Raw genomic sequence first — 27,376 nt, forward strand, 5'->3', positions numbered from 1 at the left:
ATATTTCTCAATTGTTTATATTTATAATTAATTTGGTATAAACACGGGGATAAAGTTTATGTCTCACTATAAACGATGCCCTTCCCGCCATTTGTTCCCTACGCCTTCCCGATGCGAAGTGTGAAGAGAAAGAAGTGAGACTGTAGAACTGTACTTCAGTGCTGTCAACTCAATCGCGATATCAATCTTTTCTCTTCGGTAGAATCGGCGCGTGTAGCTTTCAAGAAAAATGGAGGATAGGGTTCCGGCGACAGGGAGGCCGAAGCGTCTAGAAGCGGGTATTATTTCAAAAATCCGACTGGAAAATTTCATGTGCCATAGTAACCTCGAGATCGATTTCGGTGATTCCGTTAATTTCATTACTGGTCAGAACGGAAGTAAGTTCTCTCTTCCTCTTACTGCGTTTAAGTTCCGTTACGTTCTCATTTTCCCCCTTTACTGTAATGGAAATTGCATAAAGTCACTGAGTTCCGAGTACCTCTGCACCCACCATTATTCCTCTGTGAGAATGCACGCGGACTTAGTATAAATATTATTTTTTCAAAATTTATGTGGCCTAGTGGTCAATAATGAAGTAAGAGGAGAACCATAAAGTACTCAGGTTCAAATCCTGGCGGATGCAAAAAATACTACTTCTTCCATTCCAAAACTAAAATAAGAAAAAAATAATACTTTTGAATCTTGGAGTCTAAAATAAGCCATAAATATATGTGTGGATGTACATCACGTTTAAAGTTAAATTGTTCTTAAATAAGGAAGTATGATATTCTTTTTGGACAGACTGAAAAACAAGTATGACCCATAAATTGGGACAGAGGGAGTAGATGATTTCTTCCCATTTGCTTAAGCCTTAGTGGGCAGAGTTGCTCGGTATTTGTGCTGGTGGGAGACTGCAGGTGCCCGGTAGAATATTCGAGGAGCTAGCAATCTGGCCCAAACTCCACATTGATAAAAAAAGAGTCACTATTACATATTTTTTCTAGAATTAAAAGGCTAGTAGGTACACCGTGCTATTGAGTGCAGACTTGGTCAAAATTTGATTTGTTTATAATTTATCTGCTATTGCCTTAAAATCTAGTTTGCTTTGCAAAGCAGGAGTACAACTTCCCCAGATTCATTTTCCCCTAGTGTATGCGCACAGTCCTAATTGAAAATGCGCTTGTACTTGTCTGCTCTACCTGGGTGCAGGGAATTGCAGATAGGTGGTTCACTCTTAATTAGTGGGGTGTCAGGTTGGGATTAGAGTGGCAGTTTGAGGTGCACAGCAGAGGGAATCCTGTTGTCAGCCTTTAGTAGTTTAGTATATGACTTGAGACCGGCCCTCAAGAGTGTGGCCTAGAGGTTGATGAAGTGGGAGGAGAACCATGAGGTCAAAGTTTCAAAATCAAATCTAGGCAAAAACACTAGGTGATTTCTCCTCATCTGCTTAAGTAGAGTTACCTGGTACTTGCGGTACTTGTGGGAGGTAGCGTATATCCGGTGGAATTTTTCAAGGTGTACGCAAGCTGGCGCGTACATCGCCATCATAAAAACAATAACTTGAGACCAAATAACTTAATTATTTTGGTTAAAGAAAAGTTTACTATGTGTGAATCATTGACTAAGTTGGTGTTTGCTTTCTTATCATTTCCATGATGTGGCTTGAGAGGATCTATTTTTAGTTTTTGTACTGGTTTTTGATTGGCGTAGGTGGGAAAAGTGCTATACTCACAGCATTATGTGTGGCATTTGGGAGCCGCGCTAGAGGCACACAAAGGGCCAATACACTAAAGGATTTTATAAAGACAGGCTGCAGGTTTGTTATTGTTTGATTCTTACCTCGTTCTGTTTTGCGAAGAAGCATTTACTGTCCTCTATTTGTGGATTGTGTTACAAGCTTTGAGATTATCTTCTGGTTTTAAATTACTGTTAGAACTTAGATCTGATGAAGATAAGCTTTAGAGGAAATGCCCGTCTGATGTGATTCATGGATAAACCAGAAAGTTAAATATAGATTAATATCTTCAGTATATACCCATGTTATGGAGGCTTGAAAGTCGAATGATTCTCTTCTTAATGTATCAAAAAAAGAAAACATTGAATGAGTATAGCCACTAAAATAGTTTTGTTTTCTTTCTATATGTAAAAAAAATGGAAACAAACAAATGGATTCATACAACAACAACAACCCAGTAAAATACCACCAGTGGGGTCTGGGGAGGGTAGAGTGTACGCATACCTCACCCATACCCCAGAAGGGTAGAGAGGCTGTTTCCGCGAGACCCTCAGCTCAGAGACAATAGATCCGTGACAACAACAGAAACCAGAAAAATAATATCAGCAACGTGAGAGACAACAAATAAATGGAAAAGCAGTGACACCGATATTATGCAAAATATGAAACACAACATAAACCGCTAGCAGTGCTAGACAAAACATTATCATACTAGCCAGTACAAAGAGGAAAACTGGGACAAAGAGGAAAACCGCTCGACTCCCCCTTAACATGTAACCCTAATGTTCTACTTCCACACCTTCCTGCCAAGAGCCATGTCCTCGAAAATCTGGAGCCGCGCCATGTCCTGTCTAATCACCTCTCCCCAATACTTCTTAGGCCGCCCTCTACCTCTTCTCGTACCTGCAGGTGCCTGAACCATCTAAGCCGCACTTTCCACATCTTGTTGTCCATCGGAGCCACGCCCACCCTCTCCCGAATATCTTCATCCCTAATCTTATCCAGCCTAGTGTACCCGTACATCCATCTCAACATCCTCATTTCTGCTACTTTCAATTTCTGGATATGTGAATTCTTGACTGGCCAACACTCCGCCCAATACAACATGGCCGGTCTAACCACCGCTATATAGAACTTACTTTAAGTTTCGGTGACACATACTTGTCACACAGGACTCCAGATGCTAACCTCCACTTCATCCACCCTACCTCAATACGGTGCGTAACATCCCCGTCGATCTCCCCATCTCCCGGGATAATTGACCCTAGGTACTTGAAACTTTCTCTCTTGGGGATGACTTGTGAGTCAAGCCTCACTTCCACGTCCGCTTTCCCCATCACGTCGTTGAACTTACACTCCACAAATGGATACATAATATCATAGATTTATACCTGGGAATTTCTTTTATTTTCTTAATGAAGTAGGAAATACTATTCAGTCTGGTATTCATCTCATTATGCACCTTTCCTTTAGCAAGATAATCTAAGTTGAATTCTACGTTTGAGTTTCTACTAATGTGCTTATAAGGTGCTGCTAATTTGTATCTATTCACAGCCATGCCCTTGTTCACGTTGAAATAAAAAACCGAGGAGAGGATGCTTTCAAGGCAGAAACTTATGGTGACCTCATAATTGTAGAGCGCAGGATCTCAGAGTCTACCGGTTCTATCGTTCTAAAGAATTACCAAGGTTTTGTATTGTGATTTCAATAGCTCTTTCTAGTTGATAGAATATGCTAGTATCTATGAACATATAGAATATGTAAAAGGGCAGCAATCTAAAGTTATGTGATATTAGAAAGCTTATATCTTGCTTTTTACTGAAGATATCTGTTAATTAAGATGTTATTGTCTTGTGTGCTTGCTTATTTTTGTTTCCTGAGATGTTCTGTTGAGGAATTCTTTGCATTACAAAACTGAAGTAGTTGTTGGTTATTGCTTTTAAAAGATTTCTTGGTAAAGCAAGTTTTTAATCATAAACCTTTGTCCAAAGTCCAGCTGAACCTTGTTTTGTTCCTTGATTTTTCTTTTTTCTGAATTTGGTTTGGCAGTTTGTTAGGGTCTTCCTGAAGCACATTGATATGGAAATTCGTTTGAATCTTGTACTAGCTTTGCTCAACTGTATTTGGGAGTAATTTGTGTTGATATTGGTTGTGTGGCCTGATGAATTTACAATATACTAATTCTCTTTTTATCTGTGTCTGTTCCTCCTTTTAAGTTCCCAACTTTAGAAGTTTAATCAAATTCTCCTGAAATTTGAAGACCAAGTTGGACACCAAGCCGTGCAGCATTTGTGCATCATGTTTTCAGTTTCCAGTTCACAAATTCTAAATGATTGCTTTTCATGTCACATTTGATTATTCATTTAATAATCAAAGTTAAGAAAAGTTCATCAAGCTTCCAATTTATGCTTGTGGAGGCAGAGCTCAACTAAACTATGTTACCTTGCTTATTATCCTTGGCTCATTGGGCGGAGCTTGTCGATTTCATGCTGGATCTTCTTGTTTTTCCTTATCCTTTTTTCCTTCTTCTAATGGCATTTAACAGGTAAAAAGGTGGCTGCCAAAAGAGAGGAACTCCAAGAACTTATAGTTCATTTCAATGTGAGTGCATGCCTAGACAGAGAATTTGTTCTTAATTTTATTGGTGAAGCTTAAGCTTTACTTCTCCAAAACTGATAGACTTTTTAGTTTTTATTCCTTAATAAGCACGAATATGAGCAAGTGCAGGGAATCATTGACTTCTTTTTTAGGCCATTATAGAAATTAGGTGTTCAGTTATTGTGCATTTTATATTATGCAGATTGATGTGGAAAATCCATGTGTAATAATGAGTCAAGATAAAAGCAGGGAATTCTTACATTCCGGAAATGCCAAAGACAAGTTCAAGGTGAGGGGCTTAATTGCTAACATTATCAGGTGATGCTTGTGTAATTTGATCTTCCACTTGGTAGCCTTCTTTCTGCCGTGTTTATATTTCATTCTGAGTTTAGAGGTTGGCCAGCATTGTTCGTTGAACTTTGTCTTTTTCTGTTTCATATTTTTAGTTTATCAATGACTACTGCTTAATGGAGGGAGATCCTATTTAGCGATTAATCTGCCACTATCATGATACTTTGCAGTTCTTTTTCAAGGCAACACTACTTCAGCAAGTGGAAGATCTTCTGATTGGTATTGAGGATCAATTGAAAAATGCAAATGAACTAGTTGCTGAACTGGAGAAATCAATAAGTCCTATAGTGAAAGAACTTGATGAGTTGCAAGTAAAGATTAGAAACATGGAACATATAGAGGAGATCTCTCATCAGGTAGACTTGTTGAAGAAGAAATTGGCATGGGCATGGGTATACAGTGTAGACAAGCAGTTACAAGATAAAAGTAAACGGATTGAGGAGTTGAAAGGACGGATTCCCACATGTCAATCTCGAATAGATCAGCATCTTGTAAGTGCTCTGATCTTTCCCTGAGAAAGTTATGCTCAGAGTCATAATGCCTTTGTTATAACCATCTCTAGAAGCTTTCTCCTCTTCTGCATATGCTACCGGAGACTTCTTCATTTCTTTGCTGTAATGTTTATTAGTATGACAATCCTGCCCTTGTTAGAAGCGGCTGGCCTTAGTGCCTTTCTGGAGATGGTGCTATCCTATATATATAAGAAAGAAGTAGATAATAAAGAGTTGAGTGTTGTTGTTCTTATTATATTATCAAATGAGAACGAACATCAGTAAATATACAGCGGAGAGATAACATTTCTCAACCAACAACAAAAATAACGACCCAGTAAAATCCCACCAGTGGGGTCTGGGGAGGGTAGAGGGTACGCGGACCTTACCCCTACCCTGGAGGGGGTAGAGAGGCTGTTTCCGGGAGACCCTCGGCTCATAGACACTAGATCTGTAACAACACAAACCCGAAAACCTGAAAAACAATATCAGCAACGTGAGAGACAACAAATAAATGGAAAAGCAGTAACACAAATATTATGCAAAAGTGTGAAACATAACATAAATCGCTAGTAGTGCTAGACAAAACACTACCATACTCGCCGGAACAAAGAGGGAAACAGGGACAGAGGAAAACCGCTCGACTACCCCTTAACCTACAACCTTAATGCTCGACCTTCACACCTTCCTATCAAGAGCCATGTCCTCGGAAATCTGGAGCCGCGCCATGTCCTGTCTGATCATCTCGCCCTAATACTTCTTAGGCCGTCCTCTACCTTTTCTCGTACCTGCCAAAGCCAACCTCTCACACCTCCTAACCAGGGCATCTAGGCTTCTCATCTGCACGTGCCTGAACCATCTAAGTCGCGCTTCCCACATCTTGTCCTCCACCGGAGCCACGCCCACCTTCTCCCGAATATCTTCATTCCTAATCTTATCCAGCCTAGTGTGCCACACATCCATCTCAACATCCTCATTTCTGCTACTTTCATCTTTTGGATATGTGAATTCTTGACTGGCCAACACTCAGCCCCATACAACATGGCCGGTCTAACCACCGCTCTATAGAACTTACCTTTGAGTTTCGGTGGCACATTCTTGTCACACAGGACTCCAGATGCTAACCTCCATTTCATCCACCTTACCCCAATACGGTGAGCAACATCCCCGTCGATCTCTCCATCTCCCTGGATAATTTCCCCTAAGTACTTAAAACTTTCTCTCTTGCGGATGACCTGTGAGTCAAGCCTGACTTCCACGTCCGATTCCCTCTTCACATAGCTGAACTTACATTCCACATATTCTGTCTTAGTCCTACTCAACTTGAAACCTTTAGACTCCAGGGCCTGCCTCCATACCTCCAGTCTCCCATTAACGCCGCTTCGCGTCTCATCAATCAGAACTATATCATCAGCGAACAACATACACCATGGCACCTCTCCTTGGATAAGGTGTGTCAGTGCGTCCATCGCCAGGGCAAATAAGAACGGGCTTAGGGCAGATCCTTGGTGTAACCCCATTACCACCGGAAAAGGCTCTGAGTCATCCCCCACAGTCCCAACCCGAGTCATAACTCCATCATACATATTCTTTATCGCCGTAATGTAAGCCACCGGCACACCTTTTGCCTCCAAACATCTCCAAAGGACGTCCCTAGGGACCTTGTCATACGCCTTCTCTAGGTTAATAAACACCATATGCAAATCCCTCTTCCTATCCCTGTATTGTTCCACCAACCTCCTGATAAGGTGGATAGCTTCCGTAGTAGAACGACTCGGCGTGAACCCAAACTGGTTTTCCGATACAGACACCGCCCTCCTTATCCTCCTTTCCACCACCGTTTCCCAAACTTTCATGGTATGACTTAGTAATTTGATACCCCTATAGTTGTTACAATTCTGGATATCCCCTTTGTTCTTGTACACCGGAACCATTGTACTCCATCGCCACTCATCAGGCATCCTCTTCGTCTTGAAGATAACATTAAACAACTCAGTCAGCCACTCCAAGCCTGCTCTACCCGCATAATATATCTCCAAAACTCTACTGGAATCTCGTCTGGTCTGTCGCTTTGCCCCGACTCATCTTACCAATCGCACCCACGACCTCCTCAACAATGAATTTGAATAATTATGAAAGAAAATTGAATTTATCGATTGATCTTTCCGCTATTGTCAGACTTCTGTTTCTTTCTTCCTTATGGATTCCTGAAGTAACTAATCTTCCCCTTCCTCGTGTGTAGTAACGTGTTGACTAGTATGCTAAAGAGCTAGCGTTGGATATTGAGATAAAGAAAGATGATCCATCATCTTTGGTTGCATCCCCTGCCTTTGATCTTGTTTCCCCTGGTCTCTCCTACTTCAAAAATGGCAAGTAGCGTGATAACCATTGTCCAGCCATTTTCTTCTGCTTGATCTGCACTGGCTTCAGTGGCTGCTTCAACTTTGTCTTTTTTCTGTCAGGCAGATAGAGCAGAAAGGTTATGTTTACTCTTGGGAGTAGGAATTTCAATGGCCCTTTTTTTAACTTTTATGTCTTTGGTTTATCCGAACTTCTCAGGCTGGTCCTCCTGTTGTGAGTTAATGGTTATCCAGGCAAAATTTTGTGCTGCCTTCGAATGGGCGTTTTCTGCTGAAAGCTTGGTTCATTTTTTATTTATTATGGACTTAACTAGCTTTTGGCCTTGCCTGTGGACCTACTTAATCGATGTTTAAAACACCCTACTGTACTTGCTTCCTCTGACAGTATGAATATCTTGTCCTTGCCTTGACTGTGGGGCCATCTGCACTGCTAATGGCTTCTTCAGGGTTTTCCGGATAGTTTCTTGCAACCAGCTCTCTGTTTTGGCTGCAACCTGTTTTCCATCATGGTATTGTTGTGGTTCAATGGGTTGGGCACAATTTCGCTCCTCTCCACCAACAACCAAATACTGTTAAACAAAACATTCCGTCGGCTATTATAACAGATTTAGAATGGCTGACTCGTCCATTCCAAGTGAGTAGTTTCACTCGACATGTCTGCTCTTCCACTAATGTGACAGCAACATCAAGGAGTCTGTCACACAACTCAACTATTCACCGTAACTGGTCAGTCGTAAGCCAACAATGCAAACAACAACAACAACAAACCCAGTGTAATCCTACAAGTGGGGTCTGGGGAGGGTAGTGTGTACACAGACCTTACCCCTAGCTTATAGAGGCTGTTTCCGATAGTCGTAAGCCAGCAATGCGTATTGCAATAATCTCCTTTTATCTCCTTTGCACATTTCAACCTCCTTGGAAAGGCTTGTGGTCCACGAGGAGGAATGGGTCCCCCAGCTGCCAATGTCCTTGTCCAGTACCCATTTTGCCTAAATGTTGATGGATTCGAACAGTACAACAGCTTCCTTAGTGGAGAAACTCTCAAATTGGGCTGAGACGTGCTATTGCCTTTTCTACATGTGGATATTGTCTCTCAGGCGGTACAACTTGCTTGTCAATGTTCTGACTAGACTTGCTTTAAGAACTCTTTTCTCCTTTCTACTTCATCAATAAAGCCTGAGCATATGAAGTAGGCGTTTGGACAATATTTTGTTGAAGTTAAAGAAAGGCTTTTTGAAATTGAAGTTGAAATTAAGTTTGTGGAAGTTGAAGTTTTGTTTGGGAATGAACTTCACTTGAAAATAAGAGGGTGATTTATGATTGGAAATCATTATTTCACTTGAAACACCCCTCAAACTAGCAGTTCAGTATTTCAAATAAACGTTCATGCAAATACTGATGTCTAACCAGTATTTGCAATACTGATATATTTGTATATGACGAAACAAGTTCGGGTCTTCATTCTTTCCATATTGCATTTTCCTTCTAAATAAAGAGTTGGCCATGCTGTCATAATGGTGCACACAGTGTATGTGATTTTTTCTAGTCTGATTCAGTGGTTTCTCTTATTCTTTTCTCCTCTTGTTTTTCAAAGATTAAATATCTATATAGCTAGAAGGAATTAGGGTATACAGTCTCTCTCTCTCTCCCCCAAAGATTCATCTAGCTTGAGTCAAATACAAGATAGGTAAGATATTGTTGCTATTCCTTTCTGTACCAACCTCCACTAGTTTGGGATTGAGGCGTTGTTGCTGTTATTGATCTCTTTCTGTACCAAAGTCATAGAAGTCTTAGTGGTTAGGCGGTTACGGTAATTTTACTTGTGACCAGAAGGGAACATTCACTATTTGTCGTTTGTATTCTGTGGTGAAACTTTTGTTTGTGACTGTATTTTCTACCCTTCTCTTTCTCTTCTTGCATAGTTCATTTGTTACTTCACATTGCTTGATCATATGATGTCTTATTCCTAGAAAAGCACTAAGCAAACTTGGTTTGGATGACAGAGGAAGATGGAGGAATTGAACGATCAGTTGACCAAGAAGAAAGCTCAAATTGCTCATTTGATGGAAAAGACATCTGAGGTGAGGAGGATGACAGAAGAATTGAAGCAGAGTCTTTCTTCGGTATGTGAGCACTTCTCATATAATTCCTTTTCTGATTTGGATAGTGTTATTTGATAAGTATGATGATTGAATGATTGTTTTGTTGTCATCCTAGTTTTCAGTTTTAGCTGACTCCCAATTCTGCTACTCTTGTTCTTTGTACAAAAACAACTATGCCTCAATTCCAAGCTAGTTGGAGTCGGCTATATGATCCTCATTATCCATGTTCATCCTTTTAGACCCTGTTTGTTATACTGAAAGAAATTTGTTCCTTTCCTTTGTCTCCTTACATATTGTCCATATATAGTTGGGAAATTAAGTAATCAGTATGTATGTATAGATCACCTTCGGTTGTGAACTATTAGTACAAAGTACTTGCCATGTGTTGCTCCTTCGGCTGCGTATTTCCTGCTGAAGATGACTGAAAGCTGTATATATTCAAATGCTCTTTCTCTACTTCTATCTTGATGGCAAAACTTTTCTTTAATATGTGAATTTCGTTTGTTAGGCTACAAAGGAAAAGCTTGAGCTGGAGGAGGAGTGGCATCGTAGAGGTAATTACATCCAAAAGATGGCAAAACGGGTCAAGATGCTTGAACAACAAATACATGATGTGGATGAGCAGAATATTAGAAATACACAGGTTCGCTACAGTGATTTTCTGTACCTCTGCGAATTGATACTCTATTTAATTAGTTCTCAGTACACCCTGGTATTGCAAACCTAGAAAGAAAGTCTGCTCCTTATAGAAATGAATGCAAGCTCTTTCTGACCTATTCTTTTATTTCGATCCTTCAGATATTCCTTTCAGCCTTTCTTGGTGTGATTTGGTACCTAGTTTTACTGTAGCTTTCCAGTATTTAAGCTAACAATAGTAAGTCTACTGTACAGTATGGAATTTTCACTCTACTATATCAGAGGGCAGGGACGGATGGGTGAGGCTTTCTTATGCTGTATGCTGACTTTGAGGCTAGCTAGTAATAATGACGCAAAACACCTCTATTTTACTGCCAAGTTGTGATCATCCAAAAAGGTCGTTCTCCATGCACCTCTATTTTACAGCCAAGAGTTTTGTGATCACCCAACAAGGCCGCTTTCCATGTCTGGGGCTAATGCAGAAGCTATAATTTGTAGACATTTCTCGTGTAAGCGCTGCAATTTGGGCAGAAATGTTGAAAGTGATTTTGACCTCAATAAATCTGCTCGTTCTTGAGCCGATGGTCTATCTGAAACAACCTCTCTACCTTCACAAGGTAGGGATAAGGTTTGCGTACACGTTACCCTCCCCAGACCCCACTTGAGAGATTACACTGGGTTTGTTGTTGTAAATCTGCTCATTCTCTATTAGTAGCATAGCCTTTTGATATAAAAATGATACTCTGACGTGTTTCCAGCCAGGTGAAAAATTTAGTTTTTCAGATAATGTCTGTGCCTCATAAAAGCTGTTACTGTAATGTTCGGTTCCATTGTGTATTCTGGTGTTGAGATAAAAAATAGTCATCCAGGATAAATGTGTGTTCCATTGAATTCAATTCTTCAGCTGACTAAATGTGGGGTTTATGTATATCTTGTGGAAATGATTTACATGCTTCTACGTTCCAATTTACTGTAGGCCGAAGAACATGATATGGAGGTGAAACTGGAGGAGTTCCAAGCTGAGGTTGATAAGGCTAATGCTGTATTTCAAAGGTCATAGGATTTTATGTTTAAGAAATATTTGATTGTGTTACTGCTTGACTGCTTCATGAGTACAGTTCCTTTTTTTTGAGAAATTACTCTTGATCCAACTGAAATTTTGAAGCTGTAATATGCAGGTTGAAAAATGAAGAAGTTACCTTAATTGAGAAAATCAATCAGGCGAAGGATCAGATAAGCAGTATTGTTCATGAGGTATGAAGATATTAGCTGATTTTCCTCTTTTGAACAAGCATGCCAGAGTATGAGGAAAGTTTTCCTGACTTTGATAACCTTGTTGATTAATGCTGTGTTCTTTCTTACATCCTTTGTAACAAGACGTTGTAGTTCTACTGTCACGATCCAAAATTGGCTGATTTTCCTAGTTTTTATTTCCATTTTTCTCTTAATTTTCATTTTAGGTGCAATTTATATCTTTTGCTTTGGGAATCTTGGTCTTATACTATTATTTTTGGGTTCTTTTAGATTGAAGAGAATGACAAGAAGGATCGTGACACACGCTCTCGCATTCGTGAGTTTCAACTTCATAAAAGCAACAAGGTATCTTAGTTCTATCTGTCAAGGGTTGTTCTTTATTCATCTTAGCTTGCTTGGAGGGAGAAATTCATTTTTGCAAAGTTCTTAGGTTCCCCAACTCTAACAATTGATACCTTAGTGGTCTTCCAAATTTTATTAGTTACTTGGGTTTGTATCTTGACACTGTCATATGATTTTCTATTGACCTATTGTTAAATGGTAAATGAACCATTTTATTTACCACTTTCAACAATAGTTTCAAAGATCATCAGATAGAATTGTATATTGGCTGTCAAGAGCTCAAATATAGAGACATACGATAGCTAAGAGAATTAAACATAGGACAATATATATCTCAGTGACGTATAACGCCATCTTTTACAATCACTCCTTTGTTTTTTATTCTTATCTTTGTTGAATGAATGCAAAGAGCACCTCAATATTCTCTCTGATTTTTCTTGTGTCTTCTCTGCCTTCTGTTTACATTTGCCATCTTTATCGTATTATAGCAATAAGCTATGCTTTCATCATTTACTAAAAGATCTTCTCTGTCTGTGTGTTGTTCAATTGATGTTAATAGACTGAGGATGGAAACTTGGCATGACGATAGCCATATACATAAGCAAGCAGAACTGTTCTACAGTTTCTGTTGTTTTTTATTCAGCCATCTGTGGAGTTTTTCCTGTTTTCTTATGTATTAACATGACAAGAAGATTAATATTCCAAATCTCACTTTAAGAGGAAGTTTCTGATTTTTTTAACTGTGCGGTTAACACGCAGCTTAACTTAATATAATACCCAACAGGGTTGGAGGCTAGAGTTTAGAAGATATTATCAGGATTGTGAAATATTGACAGAACATCCTGTTAATTGGAAGAACCGAAGAGGTCAAGGAACTAACAGCTGAATATAACTTCATATCCTTGATCTTGGGAGTAAAAAGTTGTGGGTGATTCTCAGTGAAGCCTTATTACCATGCATTGCAAGGAAATGAAGTCACTGTGACTGTCCTTGGAGATGATATGGGAAAACAAACCGTCTATTTTTGCAGTGTATAAGTGCAACACCATTATGGAATATGGAGCATGTTACTTTAACTTTTCTGATATCAAGTGGTTGATACCAAGATCTCTGAAGGAAGTGCTTTTGAGCTGGTCAGGTTGGAGGACTGAAAGAATTTGGCAATATTCGAAATAGAACTCGGATGCATTTTGTGGATCTTTTGGAAGGAGAGGAACACTACGTGCTAACAGAAGGGAAGCAAAACACACTCAAATGCTTGTGTGTTTTAACTTCATCACGCAACATGACAGATGTATTCGGTTCACTTATCTATAAAAGTAAAAGAAAAAGAAAACAAAGATGTATAAAATATCAACTCCATTCTTGGAACTCTTAACTCTCTAGGATCTATGGGAGAGTGGGGTTCGTGCACTTTTTTAATCTCAATGTAAATAGTCAGCACCTCCTTGGTTTTTATTCAATAATTTAATACAATCATCGACGTACAAATGGAGGGAGCTTTCTCTAATCAATAAAAAGAGAACAATGTCTTTTTATTGAAGACTTTTTTAAATCATAGGTTATGCCTTGTTGTCAATTTAAGGTGTAAAGATGATAGTAAAATAAATGAAATTTTATTGTGATTCACTTTTGGTTTCAACATAGATGCCCCGGTGAGTAGGTATGAGAGGCTAGCCATGGTGGGGCTGAGGAGAGGTAGGGGTAGGCCTAATAAGTATTGGGGAAATGTGATTAGGCATGATGTGGCGCAACTTTAGCTTATTGAGGACATGACCCTTGATAGGAGGTTGTGGAGGTCGAGAATTAGGTTAGAAGGTTAGTAAGTAGTCGTGTGTGTCTCCTTTCCATAACATAGCTTTAGTATTAGTCTTATATTTTCATTTTCATTCATCCGCTTCGGTTATTATCATCTTATCTTGCTGTTTTATTGCTTCTTTTCATACGGGGGTCTATCGGAAACAATCTCTCTACCTTCTCATGGTAAGGGTAAGGCTGCGTACACTCTACCCTCCCTAGACCCCACTTTGTGGGATTACACTAGGTTTGTTGTTCTTCTGGTTTGTGGTCCACCTCTGGCAACATAAGAATCTGTATAAGAATTTATACGGAAGCAAAAATTGAGGACTTATTTGCATTTCCTAAATCATTATTTTGTCTTTGTTTCTCTGCAAACCTTTGCTGTTTGTACTAATTTCCTTTTCTCAGGTTACAGCCTTTGGAGGAGGTAGAGTGATGGGCCTTCTGGAGGTTATTGAAAGGCATCATAGAAAGTTCAAGAGGGCGCCGATTGGTCCAATAGGTGCTCATATGGTATGTGATGGATAAAAATTATGGTACATCTATGGAGTATCTCTTGTCCTGTTTTTCTTGTCCGAGCTTACAAGCAACTGAAGACTGATTCTTTTGTCATTTCCACAGTCAGATACGCTCATTATTCCATTATAAATGTTTCATTATTCCCTCAGTTTGTTAGGGTTATTTACTTTTACAGTTGGCCATCAACATCCGAAGATGATGGAATGTACCAAGTGGAAAAAATTGGACAAAAGTGGTGAATCATTTAGATTGTTATGTACCTTAGAGTTAAGTATAATAGTTAACTAAAACATTGTGCTAAGAGGGTGAATCTGTTAGATAGTTATGTAAAGAAGATTAGACTTAAATGCAATATAGTTTATTATATGTGTCTACCTTGGGTAAATGTTAATTTGTACATTAAAACGATTTAGGCCTATGGCATTGGAACTCTCATGCACTCCTCTCAACTCTTTCGCCGCTCTCTTATTCTCATGGCATCTATCAATCAATGAAATGTTTGAATAATATTCCTACAAGTATGGTCTTATATACGTGCTTCTTCAGCAAAAAATAGGATTACTGTCCTTCAATTTGGAACCCTCAGCATCATTCTTTACATGCTACTTTACTACCCAAAAGTCATGCTAGAATTGGCATTTCTTTCAGCTTTTAGGATCTACAGTTTGCCTGCCTCACCTCTTGTCCATATTTCTTGCAACAACCTCATGTTTTGTGTTTTGTCCCAAAGCTCCATTCTAAGAACAATTCCACCTGCCACAATTCAAGTGAGAACTCAGTCATTGTAGCTTCACTAAGAATCAGACAAATTGTTATATAACATATCCAAATGAAGCCAGCGGATTGCACAAAAGAACAAAAGCTAACCTATTGTTAATATAGTTCAGAAGAAAAGTAAGCTCATTTGTTTGAAGGATTTCCAGACTCGGATAGGTGTTTGTAGCTAGGTATACCCTCTATCCTCTTAGGCATTTGTAACTGATAGCAAATCTCCTTTATAGTCGAAAAGGGAGATTTTTGAGGGAGCATATCATATACTTGATTGTTAGTTTGTATTTGAACGCAAGCATAGAAAGAGGCATGTACCCAAAAGGAGATGTGCTTGGTTATTGCAGGTAGATCTATCCTCTCATCCAGGGAGCCTTTTTTTGGCAAATTGTGCAATTTATGTATAGTGTTTAATACTTTCGTCAATTCTCGTCATTTAAATCCTCCTCAACCTCTGTTCTTATGTCAATTCATTCTACTGAAAAGTGAAACCAAATTAAAATGTAAGGTGATCGCTTCTGTGAACCAAGCTTCAAACAGCTGCCTGTCTGCATTTTCTAGGGGAAATGCATGCTACAGAACATAGAATGGAGCTCATCCTACCTTTGGATGAAATACTGGAAACCCTCTCCTCAATTAACTGTATCTTTTACCGGGACCACTCCCAATATGCTTTCCATTTATGCATGTGAATAGGTATTCGACTTGGCCTCCTTGCTACTCTTTAGTTCACTTGTCCTGAGATTCTGTAGTATAACTGTGTCAGATCTACACGAGACGCCCTCCCATAATCACAGTTCTTTGCCCATGCCCTTTTAATTTTTTCCCCATATTATTCTGCCTTCCATGTAGTATAAGTGGATCTGTGGTGTCTTTTGTTTTCTATTTCCTTTATTGGTTTTAACTGCATATGCAATTAATATGTTTAGCTTTCTTGCTTGTTTAACTTTTGAGAGCCCATGCTAAACATTTATCAACTTGTTATTGCAGACCTTGATTGATGGTGACAAATGGGGTATTGCTATTGAAAGTGCCATTGGCTCGCTGCTTAACGGTTTTATCGTAACAGATCATAAGGATTCCCTTTTATTAAGAGCTTGTGCAAGGGAAGCGAATTATAATAACTTACAGATTATCATTTATGAGTTCTCTAGACCAAGGTAATGATCTTGCTCTATATGTTTGATGTATGTATGTATGTATGTATGTATGTATGTATGTATGTATGTATGTTTGTGTGCGCGCGCGTGTGTGATTTATGCCCTTACACATCGTTGATGACAATGTATACCAGTCACTTCTGGGTAGATAGATACTTTTCTGGTTTCTGATAAAGCTTTTGCTTGTATTTGTTGGTGTAGGTTGAACATTCCCGATCACATGCTTCCCCGGACTCATCATCCAACTGCAATTTCGGTTCTACGTTCTGACAATCCTACCGTACTAAATGTCTTGATTGATGTGGTAAAGTTGCCATTTCTGTGGGTAAAATTATTCTTACCAAAGCTAAGCTGTTCTTTAGTTTTATAGCTTCTTACTGATCATACTAAGCGGTTTCGAGTTCAGATTTAATTTATGTGTGGACAGATGATTGCCAATTTGCAGAAAACTCTTTTTATTTTCATATCGATTATGATTATGATAGCTTGGCTTATCCCTGGCGGTCAAGTTCACAATTCCTTTTTTCATTATTCTCCTCTCTGCTGGGGTTTCTCTAAGTTTTTAGTCACGATTTGGGTTCTTATTTATTGCCATGAACTTCAGACTATTTTCCAGTCTCTTGTGTTGATCTTTTGTCACTGTTACATCTGTATTTTTCTGTTGTTTAGGTTAGTTATGCTGATTATGCCTTGATGTTTCCTTTCTCTTGTTAGGGTAATGCTGAGAGGCAAGTGCTTGTTAAAGACTATGATGCTGGAAAAGCAGTTGCTTTTGAGCAAAGGATTTCAAATTTGAAGGAGGTTTACACTTCTGATGGGTACAAAATGTAAGATTATGTGGTCTCTCATATGCCGCTCAATTTAGTATCTTCATGCTTAATTGCTTTCCTGTATTCCTGTGAGTAACTTCCTCTTCAAGTTATTGGCTAGGTTGTACATAGTTCGTGTATAGATTCATCAAGTACTTGGCGGACGAAATTCATCAAGTTCGTGTATTAATTAAATCTATGAATTGACTTCCATCGTTTATTTTGTGTGGAGCTGTTTAGGATGACTAACCCGATGCTCTAAACCTGTCCAAAATTTTGAAGTATCCATTCCAACGACAGCAAGTCTGGCAAGAGGTGTTTATTTCATGGAGAACTGTGGCCATCATTTTAATTCAAGATGGTTTAAAAATTATAGTTTGCATTTTGTGAGCCTTAATTGATCTACTTTACTCTTTTCGCATTGCTTGGTTTAGTATTGGCTAGGATAGAACAGTACATTTTGCACTGGCATGATTAACATACTCTAAACTTCCTAGGTTTTCTCGGGGTTCAGTCCAAACTATTCTTCCACCAATGAAGAATGTGAGGAGTGGACGTCTTTCTGGTTCATATGACAATCTAATTAAAACTCTGGAAAGCGAAGCATCTGAGGCACAGATGAAAGCTCGACAAACCAGGGGTATGAAGAGGAGTATTGATGAAGAGCTTCAAGGACTCCAAGATAATTTGCAAAGCGCTAAGGTATTGATATTTTAGCTAAGTGTTCCACCAGAATAATAGCTTTTACTCCCTTTCTAAAGCTGTTACACGTTTCACTTTGGTTTTACTTATCATAATCAAAGTGTTTTCCCTTTCTTCAGTAGTTATTCAAGTTTCACTATATTCCTTCCTTTTTGTGGGTCAAGGAAGATTTATGGCATCCTCAAATTGAGATCTAGCACCTTCAGATTATTCTGCAAAAAAGAATGCTTGCAGCTTGTGCCTCGCCAGAATAGTTCCATGTGACTGATCATTTTCTTGACAAATCAGCTAACATTCAGAACATGATAAATTAGAGTATCTTGTAAACCAAGTATAATTAACTTGTCTCTGTAATTTATTAGTTGTTCGAATATATTGAAAATTTGCCTCATTTTATGATATCTTTAGATTGTCCGGACAACTCCTCTTTCTCTGGTTGTTTGAAAACATCTGTGTGTACCCACATATATATGGGAAAAAATGTAATTTGATTACCTAGTTATAAAGAAATATATTTCCCACAGCCACTTGAAGAATATTTGGGAATGTGAAAACCGCAGGACACAGGAGGATCCATTGCTAAGCTTTTAATATGCTTTTCATGGATGGTTCTTTCCTGAATCAAACAACCGATTTAGGTACAACAAGAAACCTTGACTTGCTGTTATTTTTTCTTCTCACAGAGGTTTGCTGCCTCATCGAGAGTAAAACAATGCTAAACCCTCTAAAAAGATAAAAACAGGAAAATATGTACTTATGCTACAGAGAAATTGGTGATACTCTCATCTAATAGGGTGCGGTATTCTTTCTGGCTCATTTATATGGTCAAGTCATCAAGACAAAGGTGTTCTTGGTAGTACTACTGACTGTCATCCATGTTCTTTTGGATTTTGATCCATATTGCTCCTGAATAACTTGCTATAATAAACTTTCTTTTAACTAGTTCTGGTAAGACTAATTCAGACCGATATATGCGAGTGAGGCTTTCTAAGTTTCGAATGATATGCCCAACTATTGATTTAACCAGTTTCTCTGCTCCTGCAGAAGAGGCGCCATGATGCAGAGCGCGTTTTGAGGTCCAAGGAGTTTTGCTTGCAAGATTTTAAAAAGTCATATCTTGCAGAATCTAGCTCCACCGCTGTATCAACAGTAGATGAGCTTCACGTCGAGCTGTCGGTCTGTTCTTCTTTCCATCCTCCACTAAAAATTTCACTTCGGTTTCTGTGTCTTCAGTTTCAAATTCAATGTTTTCTTGATCTTTTAGATGGTATTCCACTATAGTTTATATTTTCTTAAAACTATGTACAGAAAATCCGTGATGAGATACATGAAAGAGAAAATTCATTGGAAGAGCTTCAATTGAGGCTGAGTGAAGCCGACACCAAAGCTAATGATGTCAAAATATCCTTTGAAAATTTGTGTGGTATGCCATTTTTGCTTCCTTTGTCAGGTTGGAATATCTCCAAGTATATTCCTTCTATATATGCCATTTAGTAAAAGCTCTTCCATTCTGGAACTGTAGAATCAGCAAAAGTGGAAATTGGAGCCTTGGAGGAAGCAGAGCGTGAGTTAATGATGATTGATAAAGATCTAAAAGACGCAGAATTGGTTCAGTCCTACGTTTCTTATTTTTATTGACACTTCATATTTATTTTTTCACGCATTGTGATGTTTAATTAAATTCATGGATGTATTACAATTTAAACTCTTATTTCAGAAGAAGAATCATTATGAAGATGTAATGAGTAAGAAGGTTCTTTCCCAACTCAAAGGCGCAGAAGAAGAATATCAGGAACTTGAGCACAACCGTAGGGTATGAATAGTTGCTTATATTCATATGAATCCTATGAGCACTGACTGGGGTTGATTAAGAAATTATTTATTGTAATACTTACCAAAATTAAAAAATATTTATAATACTCCATTATCGCTTGTGAAGTTCAACTAGTTAAATATTGGCCAGAAAAGCTTGATAAAGTGCTAAACACAAAGGTTCTTAATTAATTAGGATATTTATAGTATACTGGTTGACACTTTTGGCTTTCCTAGATCCTTTTCCTATTGTAATGCATTTGCATTTGTGAGTTTATGATGTTTTCGACTTTATATCATTCTAATTTGGTTTTTGGGCCTGTACGTTTTGATTTTTACTAAAATTTTTTAGTTACTATTAGGAAAAGAATATTGTCGGATTCCTTCCAACAAAATCTATTTTTAAGAAGCATATTCATTGCACTTAGAAGTTAGAACTGCAAGTACTTGAGATTTTTTTAATAAAATTATTCGTCTTATATTCTGAATTTCATGAAATCACTTAAATGGAGAGATTCAAATTAAGATAGGCATGGAATTAACCAGAAGTATACTTTTGGTACATTGCTATATTTAGAGATTGATTATTAGGGATTTGGATCAGTTACTGGTAGACCTATGTACTTAGGTATTTTTGAGTAAGACACTTATTTTAAAGTATGAGATTCCATGAAAGGCTTAAGTCTTAGCATCCGTGATTAAGTATATTGTATAATTAGTCAAAATGGTAAAGGGAAGTATTAACATAAGGAAAACTATGACCACAAATATTTTCAGCATTTACATTAGTAGTTTGTTAGTTGCTCACTGCTTGTCCCCCCTCTCCATGGTCTACCTTATTGGCGCATCTTTCTCTCTCTCTCTCTCTCTACTCCAGTTTCCATTTCATGTCACAGAAAGCATCTTATATTACCTTGCTTTAACTGTATCCCTGGCTGCAGGAGAGCTACAAAAAAGCTTCAATCATTTGTCCTGAAAGTGAAATCGAGACTGTAGGAGGCTGTGATGGAAGCACTCCGGAGCAATTAAGTGCCCAATTAACTAGGCTAAGTCAAAGACTTCAGCAAGAGAGTCGGAGGTAAGGACTTGACTGTATTTGATTGGCTACCAATTCAATCTCATTTATGAAACTTCTTTGCAGACATCCAGAGTCTATTGAGGATCTCCGCATGTTGTACAACAAAAAAGAACGCAAAATTTTAAAAAAGCAGCAAATGTACAAAGCATTTCGCGAGAAACTAGGTGTAAGTTACCTCCTTTTTGGCTATAATCCAGTCTCCTCCATCTGGGAAAAATAAAATTTGTTTTTGGCTCATGGAGAGATTATAATGAAGGACTTCATGTGGTTACAGAGGCTTAACAACGCATCTCTAGTTGCATTGTATGTGAAAACCAATCTGATTTTGCTTTGTCATCATCTTAGAGTACTAAGATGTTAAATTTTGTTTTGCGAAGAAAAGTATGCAATGCTCATATGAAGGATTTGTTTCCCACGGAATCTCGGTGCTGTATCCTAGTAAGGAGGGTAAGCTTTCATGGAAGACGTCATGCTTATAGTTTTCAGAGGTTTTCCTTGTGTTATTGATCTTTAATTGAGTACAGAGGGATGTTAGTGGGGGGAAATAAATTTTGCCAAAGTTGTGTAACATCCTCAGAAGAAGGCAATTTGCTTAAAATCTCAGCAAACGAACTTTTCATACACCGGTTTGCAAGTTGGGCATGTGCGCATCTTTGCGCCAACTTGAGGGGAGTGTTGACCAGCTTAATTGTGGGAGAAGAATAGTATTTTAATTACTAGCTTGATTGTAGGAAGATTGTGTCCTAATTAGCTGTAACTAAATGTTCAGTTGGGTGAAAGGGTCAGGAACGAGATTGTCTTCACTGAAGATCTTTCATTGCCTAGGCAAGTTAGAGCTTACTTGAAGCAATAACAGGGTGGCTTTCCAAACTTCAGAGTTAGGCCAAAGAAGAGTCTTCTGTGTTAACCATGGAGGAGTTTAAGTATGTTATACACTTAAACTGTTTAGCTTTGTGCTTTATAGTTGGCTGTTCAAATTTTGTAATGGAAGAGTCCTCCCATATCTTAGCTACATTTCTTCTGCATTTTTTGCATAGGAATGACTAGAATCACCTTTCATCATGCTCTGGAGGCTATGGTCTATCTCCTCCTCCATGTACTTTTGTTGTTCGATTTATGTATAGGTTAGGGCTATTCCTAACCACCCACCAACCTAATGGATCTTTTGACTTAAAAAAGATATTCTTTTATTATTTTCTTTCCTAGTATAACTGCATAATACTTTTATATAAATACCCATATACTTGGGACGTAAAATATACTGAAATACAAAAAAAAGCTCTTACTAATTTGGCCCGAAAAAAGATGATCCAAAAAATTAATGAATTTAAAAAGGTTAAAAATAATTTTATTATTAAAAAATGCCATGTGGATGGGGTTTTGGGGTGGGGGGGGGGTGAGGGTCAAAGCTATCACATAGAGTCTAGAGGGTAATTAGGACTAAAAATAATTCAGGGCTGCACCGAATAAACAGTGCCAAGTTCAGGGGTTGATATATGCCTTATTTTTCCTAATTCTTCCAACCAAAGGACCTTTTATAGGTTGTGTTTTTTTTCCTCATACAGTTTAGTGGTATTCCATAGGTCGAGTCTCAATTCTTATTTTGAATTGCATTTATCTTTGTTTTGGTGTTTTCTGCTTTTATACTTGAGTGCTGTAAACAGATAATTGTTGGGGTCTTGTATAAATTATACGCTGCTATTTCTAGATACTTGCTATTTGATTACCTACTAAGTGATTGTTCAAGATTGATTAATGAAAATTTTACATTGAATTCGCAGCTTATCTATGAGTTGATTGAAATGACTAGAAAGCTCACCATCTTAATATAAAGTGTCTTGACCTCCAATTTTACTTAAGTTTCTGGCTCACAGTAGAGTTGGTTAGGCAATAACTCCTTAAGATAAATGTCATAATTGTTAGTTTAGTAGTAGCAATTCAGCCAGTATTCATGACATAAGGGGAACCATGCTATATATCAAATCACTGACGTTTCTTCTTAATACTTACCTTTCTTATTGCTTCGTCCAATATTGATACTCATTTTCATTTGATGTTCTTTTACCTGCTTGTTTTGTGCTAATATAATCCATCTTGTGTCTTGACTTTCTGTTTTGTAAGCGTTATCTAATAGAAACCTTCCTAAACGTACTGTCAGGCATGCCATAAAGCCCTCGAGCTACGATGGAGTAAATTCCATAGAAATGCAACTCTCTTGAAGCGCCAATTAACATGGCAGTAAGATCTGTCATTTACTTATCCATCTTATTTATGATTCTTCATTGGTAGTCCCTTCATATCTCAAATTTCTTGTTTGCTAATTTTGCGTTAGATTTAATGGCCACTTGGGTAAGAAAGGGATCAGTGGGCACATCAAAGTTTGTTATGAAGAGAAGACCCTTTCGATAGAGGTGACTTGAACTGAAATGACATGGTTCTGTTTGCCTAGGCTAGTCATCCAATATTATTATTACTATTATGTTAAACTGATTCTTAAAAGTTTAATTTTTGTTTCTGCCTGAAATCTTCTGCAGGTAAAAATGCCCCAAGATGCATCAAGCAGCAGTGTTCGCGACACACGAGGACTTTCAGGTTTCCTTCTCATTCTTTACAAATACTTGGAAAGTGAATGCAAGAAACAACGGGCAAAAGCCCTAGTGCAAAAAAGTTGACTGTTAAAGTCCCTTTTCTCAAATTTGTATTTATACTCACACCACAATTAATCAACTGGGCCTTAATTCATAAATAGTTGGGTCCGCATTGTGATGGCATGTCGTAGTGGTTTGGGAAAGAGAAGTATTTTTAACACCTTGAGAAAGAAACTTTAGATCATTAAATTGATGGGGAACTGGTTTGTTGCTTTTAATCCCTGAAGTTCAAAAGATTTTCTATCTAGATAGCGGCAGATACACTATGAATAGTTCACACATAGAGGATATACTGAGAGGTCTCATATGATTATTTGGTTATGTCCTATGTGAACTAAGTAGATGGCACATTTGAACTATTCTATCTTGGCTCATTTACGGCAAGCATCATTTAAGTGTAAATCGTTACTTCTAGTAACGTAATACTGTCATAATCAACACAACGTTGACTTGTAAAAAATAATAGTAATAGTAGTAATAATAATAATGATAATAATAAAAATCTCAACACAATGTGGAGTTAGCGAACAGTCTAACAGACGCTTTCTTTCGGCAAAAGCCAGCCCCGTTTCCAGTAATCTTCCATTGTTTTCTCAAATCCAAGCTGAGATACTTTAAGAAAGTGTGTTTTGGGTGAGAGATCGCTGTTGATAGAGTAAAAACTTGGAGATTCAAACAAGAAACCAGTGCCATATATAGCCTTGTTGCGATTTGTTTTTTAAAATAAATAAATAAATAAATAAATAAATGTGTGTGTGTGTGTATATACATATATATATACACACATACATTATTAGTTAGTGTTTTTTGCTAGTTTTTTCTTTCTTTCTATATTCTGTGAGTTTAAAGAAAAAGCAGTTGCGGTTGCTGCCATTTTCTTTTTTGAAATGTCGATTGCACTAGGTATGGGGCTCAATTTCCAGCTTAGTGAGGGTTGTTTGTTGTTTGAGCTGTAATTCTGCTATTTTTGGTAATAATATTCTTTATTTACCGAAAAAATGCCAATTGCTGATTGAAAGATTGTGCTTTTTTCTATTTCCTTTTTTTGGAATTTTCATTTTTTGATGTTGTAAAGATTTTGAAGCTTGATTTGCTCCAACTGCGGGATTCACATTCCATTGCCCATTTGTATTTGAATTAGTTTTTGATGTAAAAAAAAAGAGTATTCTAGCGGTGTTAAGGAATCAGCTGTTAAACTGTTGCTGAGACAGAGATTAGTATTAACCAAATAATACCAAGGGTGTAAGGGGCATGGCCTTCTCTCTACCTTCTAAATGAATAGGAGTTTCATAGCAGAAGATATGCCAGAAGGTTACTGTCAGAATGTAAATTTCAGTTCCTGCTATGTTACTAGCAGTGTCACTATTTACAGTAACGAACTAGTAACCATAGATAGAGTATTTGGACTTGGTCAATGGTACCTGGTGCTATTTTTTGGAGTTTTTGGAATGAAAGGAACCGTAGATGTTTTGATGGGATTTCAACTCCCAACCACACTCTTAAAGCCACTGTTTAATTAACTTATTTAGTTGGTTCAATCAAGCCCCTATAACTAGTGTTGAACTATTTCTGGATTTTGTCTGCTCCTTAGTTGTCCTGTAAGTTTTTGTATATGAGCAGACAAATACCTTTATGTTGTAATTTTTGCTATGCATCTTCTTGATGCCATTTAATGAAATTTCCTTACTTCATCAAAAAAAAAAACGTTACTGTGTTTAAATCTCCGTTTACCCTGCCAGTCGTTAGTTTCTGCCTGTTGGAATTTTAAAATAAAATAATAGCTAAAACATTACTGAGACATACGTTTATTCTATTAATTTCATTCCTCTTGCAGCGTTTGTTATTTTTGTTCTTTCCGTAGGGATATGGAGTTATGGACTCGATGCCTTCGTTGAGTATCCTGGTTATTTAGATCCGATGTGAAACTATTTTGCTTTTGTTCTGATGTAAAATCAGGGGGAGAACGTTCTTTCTCAACTTTGTGCTTTGCACTTGCTCTTCATGAGATGACTGAAGCTCCGTTTAGAGCAATGGATGAATTTGATGTATTTATGGTGAGTTTTGCAACATGGCTTCTTTTCTTACTAATTAGGAAATACCCCCCCCCCCCCCCCCTTTTTTAATTTGGAGAAATTGCAGTTTTGGTTCTTAGTTACTGCTTTATTCCGGTTTAGCCTGTATTATTCACTTGAGCACATTTTGATGTTTAATTAAGAAAAATGTGCAATTTTAGCCCCTCGCTCGTTGAAACTAACAGATGTTTTAATGGACATCAACTTGTTCTACACATTTGTGCTTTCAACTTCAAATTAACCGGAATCTGAAATATGCTTCTAATTGTCAAATTTCGCGCCATCATCTTTTGCGTTGTCATTTACTTCACCTTTTGTTAGTCTTCTTCTAAAGCCTCTAAATAGAGATCCAAATGACTTAGAGAATGCAACTGGCCTTCAAGGGCAATTGCAGTATACAAGCACGATGCCAGAGCGGGTCTGTCCTTTGTTGGTAGTCTCCATGTTCAATACAAAAGCCATCATCAGTGTAATAAACCTATTTTCCTACCTCGCTCCAGGCTCAAAAGAAACATAGAGTTGGGCATGACAAGTACATACACATCTGGTGTATGTTGTTGATAGATACATTAATTACGATTTTGATGGAGGGCAGTGAATGAAGCCTAAGGGATAAAGAGCTTCGTCAGAAGAAGGAACTCAATAAGCTATGTTGAAAGCTGAAGGAATTTACTGTCAGCTAGTGAATATCTCCGACTACTTGTTGCCTGTAATGTTCAGATGGTAGAAATGGCATAATATTCATAACCATATCTCTTCAAAGCTAAGTCACAGTTAGGACACAAATTGGTGTTCTGGATATTTGTTACTTTTATTGACATCTAAACCATGAAATTGCTGACTCTTCATTTAAAAAAGGTTAATAAGAAGTCTCTTTCTCTGTCAGATAAATGAATGAAAGCACTTAGATGTCTTTTAACTATTCACAGTTTGTCCACGATAACTTCCATATATCGTCAGGGATCACAATGGATGGATGATTATGAATATTTATATTATTCTGATAATAATGAATATGGCTCAAATGGAGTAATGCAGATGCTGCTAAAGGATTGTGAGACTTTAAAGTGTTCTTATGTAGATCATATCCTCATCAATTAATGGCACCCTCATGTATATGAGGATGGATGGATCTTTTGGTGCAATCATGGTGGGGGTGAACTATTGTAATGGAGGACTGGTTTACAATCATTTGTTCCTAATCGTGCACAAGACGGGCATTCTATTTGTTTAAATTTACTAATCGGTTATGCATCTATAAATCCTTATTCTAGTGGATTACATGGGAACATGTTTAGTTGCACTTTACATCGTAGAGAAACAGTCTATTGGTTGCAATCTTTAACTTTCCATTAATGTACAGGATGCCGTTAGCAGAAAAATCAGTCTAGATGCTATCGTGGATTTTGCATTGGCACAAGGATCACAGTGGATATTTATTACCCCTCATGACATCAGGTAATGAAAGCATGGATAAATATTGTCTATTAATCCAGCAGCCTGAGTCTTTGCTTTGCCTTCGGTATACTGCTTGCTTAATTTGACTTATTTGAAACATGTATAATGAGTATATGTCTCTTCAATTTTTCCGTTCTCCCTTCGGAGTCTAGTAAAGTTAGTTCTTTTTATAATACTGGTTTATTATCAAGCCCAATCTAAAAGATTTTCCTTTTTGTCATCAGTCAGCATAAAAACTTTCGTCTGACTAAGTGCGTCTTTTTGAAAAAGGAAAAGTTGAAAAAGAGTGGGATAATTGTTATTTTCCTATACTGGTTGGAGTGGATGCATCACTGTAATATGGCAAGCATTTATTTATCTCTTTACTTTGAATTGGTTGCAATGTTGATCCATCAAACATTCTTTTGTATTCAGTATGGTGAAGCAGGATGAGAGGGTAAAGAAGCAGCAAATGGCGGCTCCTCGTGCGTGATTGGTTTTGCATTTTCTTTTTGTGGGAGATGATTATTTTGGGGATTTCAGGTGGGCATGAAGAAGAGTTCGCTAGTAAAAGCGGTCTTGTTTTACTAATCTTTGGCTTAACATGTCCTAAATAATTCACAGTTAAATACACTTTATGGAAGTTAACCTACTACCATTAGAAATTCTAGTGAAATGTAAAACTAGAAGGTGAGTTTATAAATTTAATGTGTTCTATGTTTA

The 27,376-nt window shown here is 37.7% G+C and overlaps 1 protein-coding gene across 2 annotated transcripts; it reads left to right on the forward strand.

Annotated features, from left to right (window-relative positions):
- Positions 1-29: 29 nt before the first annotated feature.
- Positions 30-27,376, forward strand: LOC104235892 (structural maintenance of chromosomes protein 6B-like). Of its 2 annotated transcripts, none has more exons than XM_009789720.2 (28): positions 30-377; positions 1,690-1,795; positions 3,269-3,402; positions 4,260-4,315; positions 4,515-4,601; positions 4,834-5,154; positions 9,518-9,637; positions 10,125-10,259; positions 11,229-11,305; positions 11,431-11,506; positions 11,777-11,851; positions 14,057-14,161; positions 15,926-16,095; positions 16,297-16,420; positions 16,810-16,922; positions 17,402-17,606; positions 18,651-18,782; positions 18,915-19,029; positions 19,129-19,214; positions 19,324-19,419; positions 20,360-20,496; positions 20,560-20,662; positions 22,655-22,734; positions 22,829-22,907; positions 23,031-23,088; positions 25,101-25,198; positions 26,580-26,674; positions 27,089-27,376. In XM_009789720.2, exons 1-28 carry the CDS (start codon positions 230-232, stop codon positions 27,144-27,146), a joined length of 3,189 nt encoding a protein of 1,062 aa, XP_009788022.1. In that variant the 5' UTR covers positions 30-229; the 3' UTR covers positions 27,147-27,376. The 2 variants fall into 2 exon arrangements, with proteins under 2 accessions (XP_009788022.1, XP_009788023.1); XM_009789721.2 differs by having other exon boundaries at positions 16,297-16,399.

This window comes from Nicotiana sylvestris, chromosome 5 (genome assembly GCF_000393655.2).
Source record: "Nicotiana sylvestris chromosome 5, ASM39365v2, whole genome shotgun sequence".
NCBI classification, from domain to species: Eukaryota; Viridiplantae; Streptophyta; class Magnoliopsida; order Solanales; family Solanaceae; genus Nicotiana; species Nicotiana sylvestris.

Coding starts and splice junctions, on each gene's coding strand:
- LOC104235892 (XM_009789720.2), top strand. CDS start 230: ATGGAGGATAGGGTTCCGGCGACAGGGAGGCCGAAGCGTCTAGAAGCG. Junction 3,403..4,259: donor CGTTCTAAAGAATTACCAAG/GTTTTGTATTGT, acceptor GGCATTTAACAG/GTAAAAAGGTGGCTGCCAAA. Junction 20,663..22,654: donor CATTTCGCGAGAAACTAGGT/GTAAGTTACCTC, acceptor ACGTACTGTCAG/GCATGCCATAAAGCCCTCGA.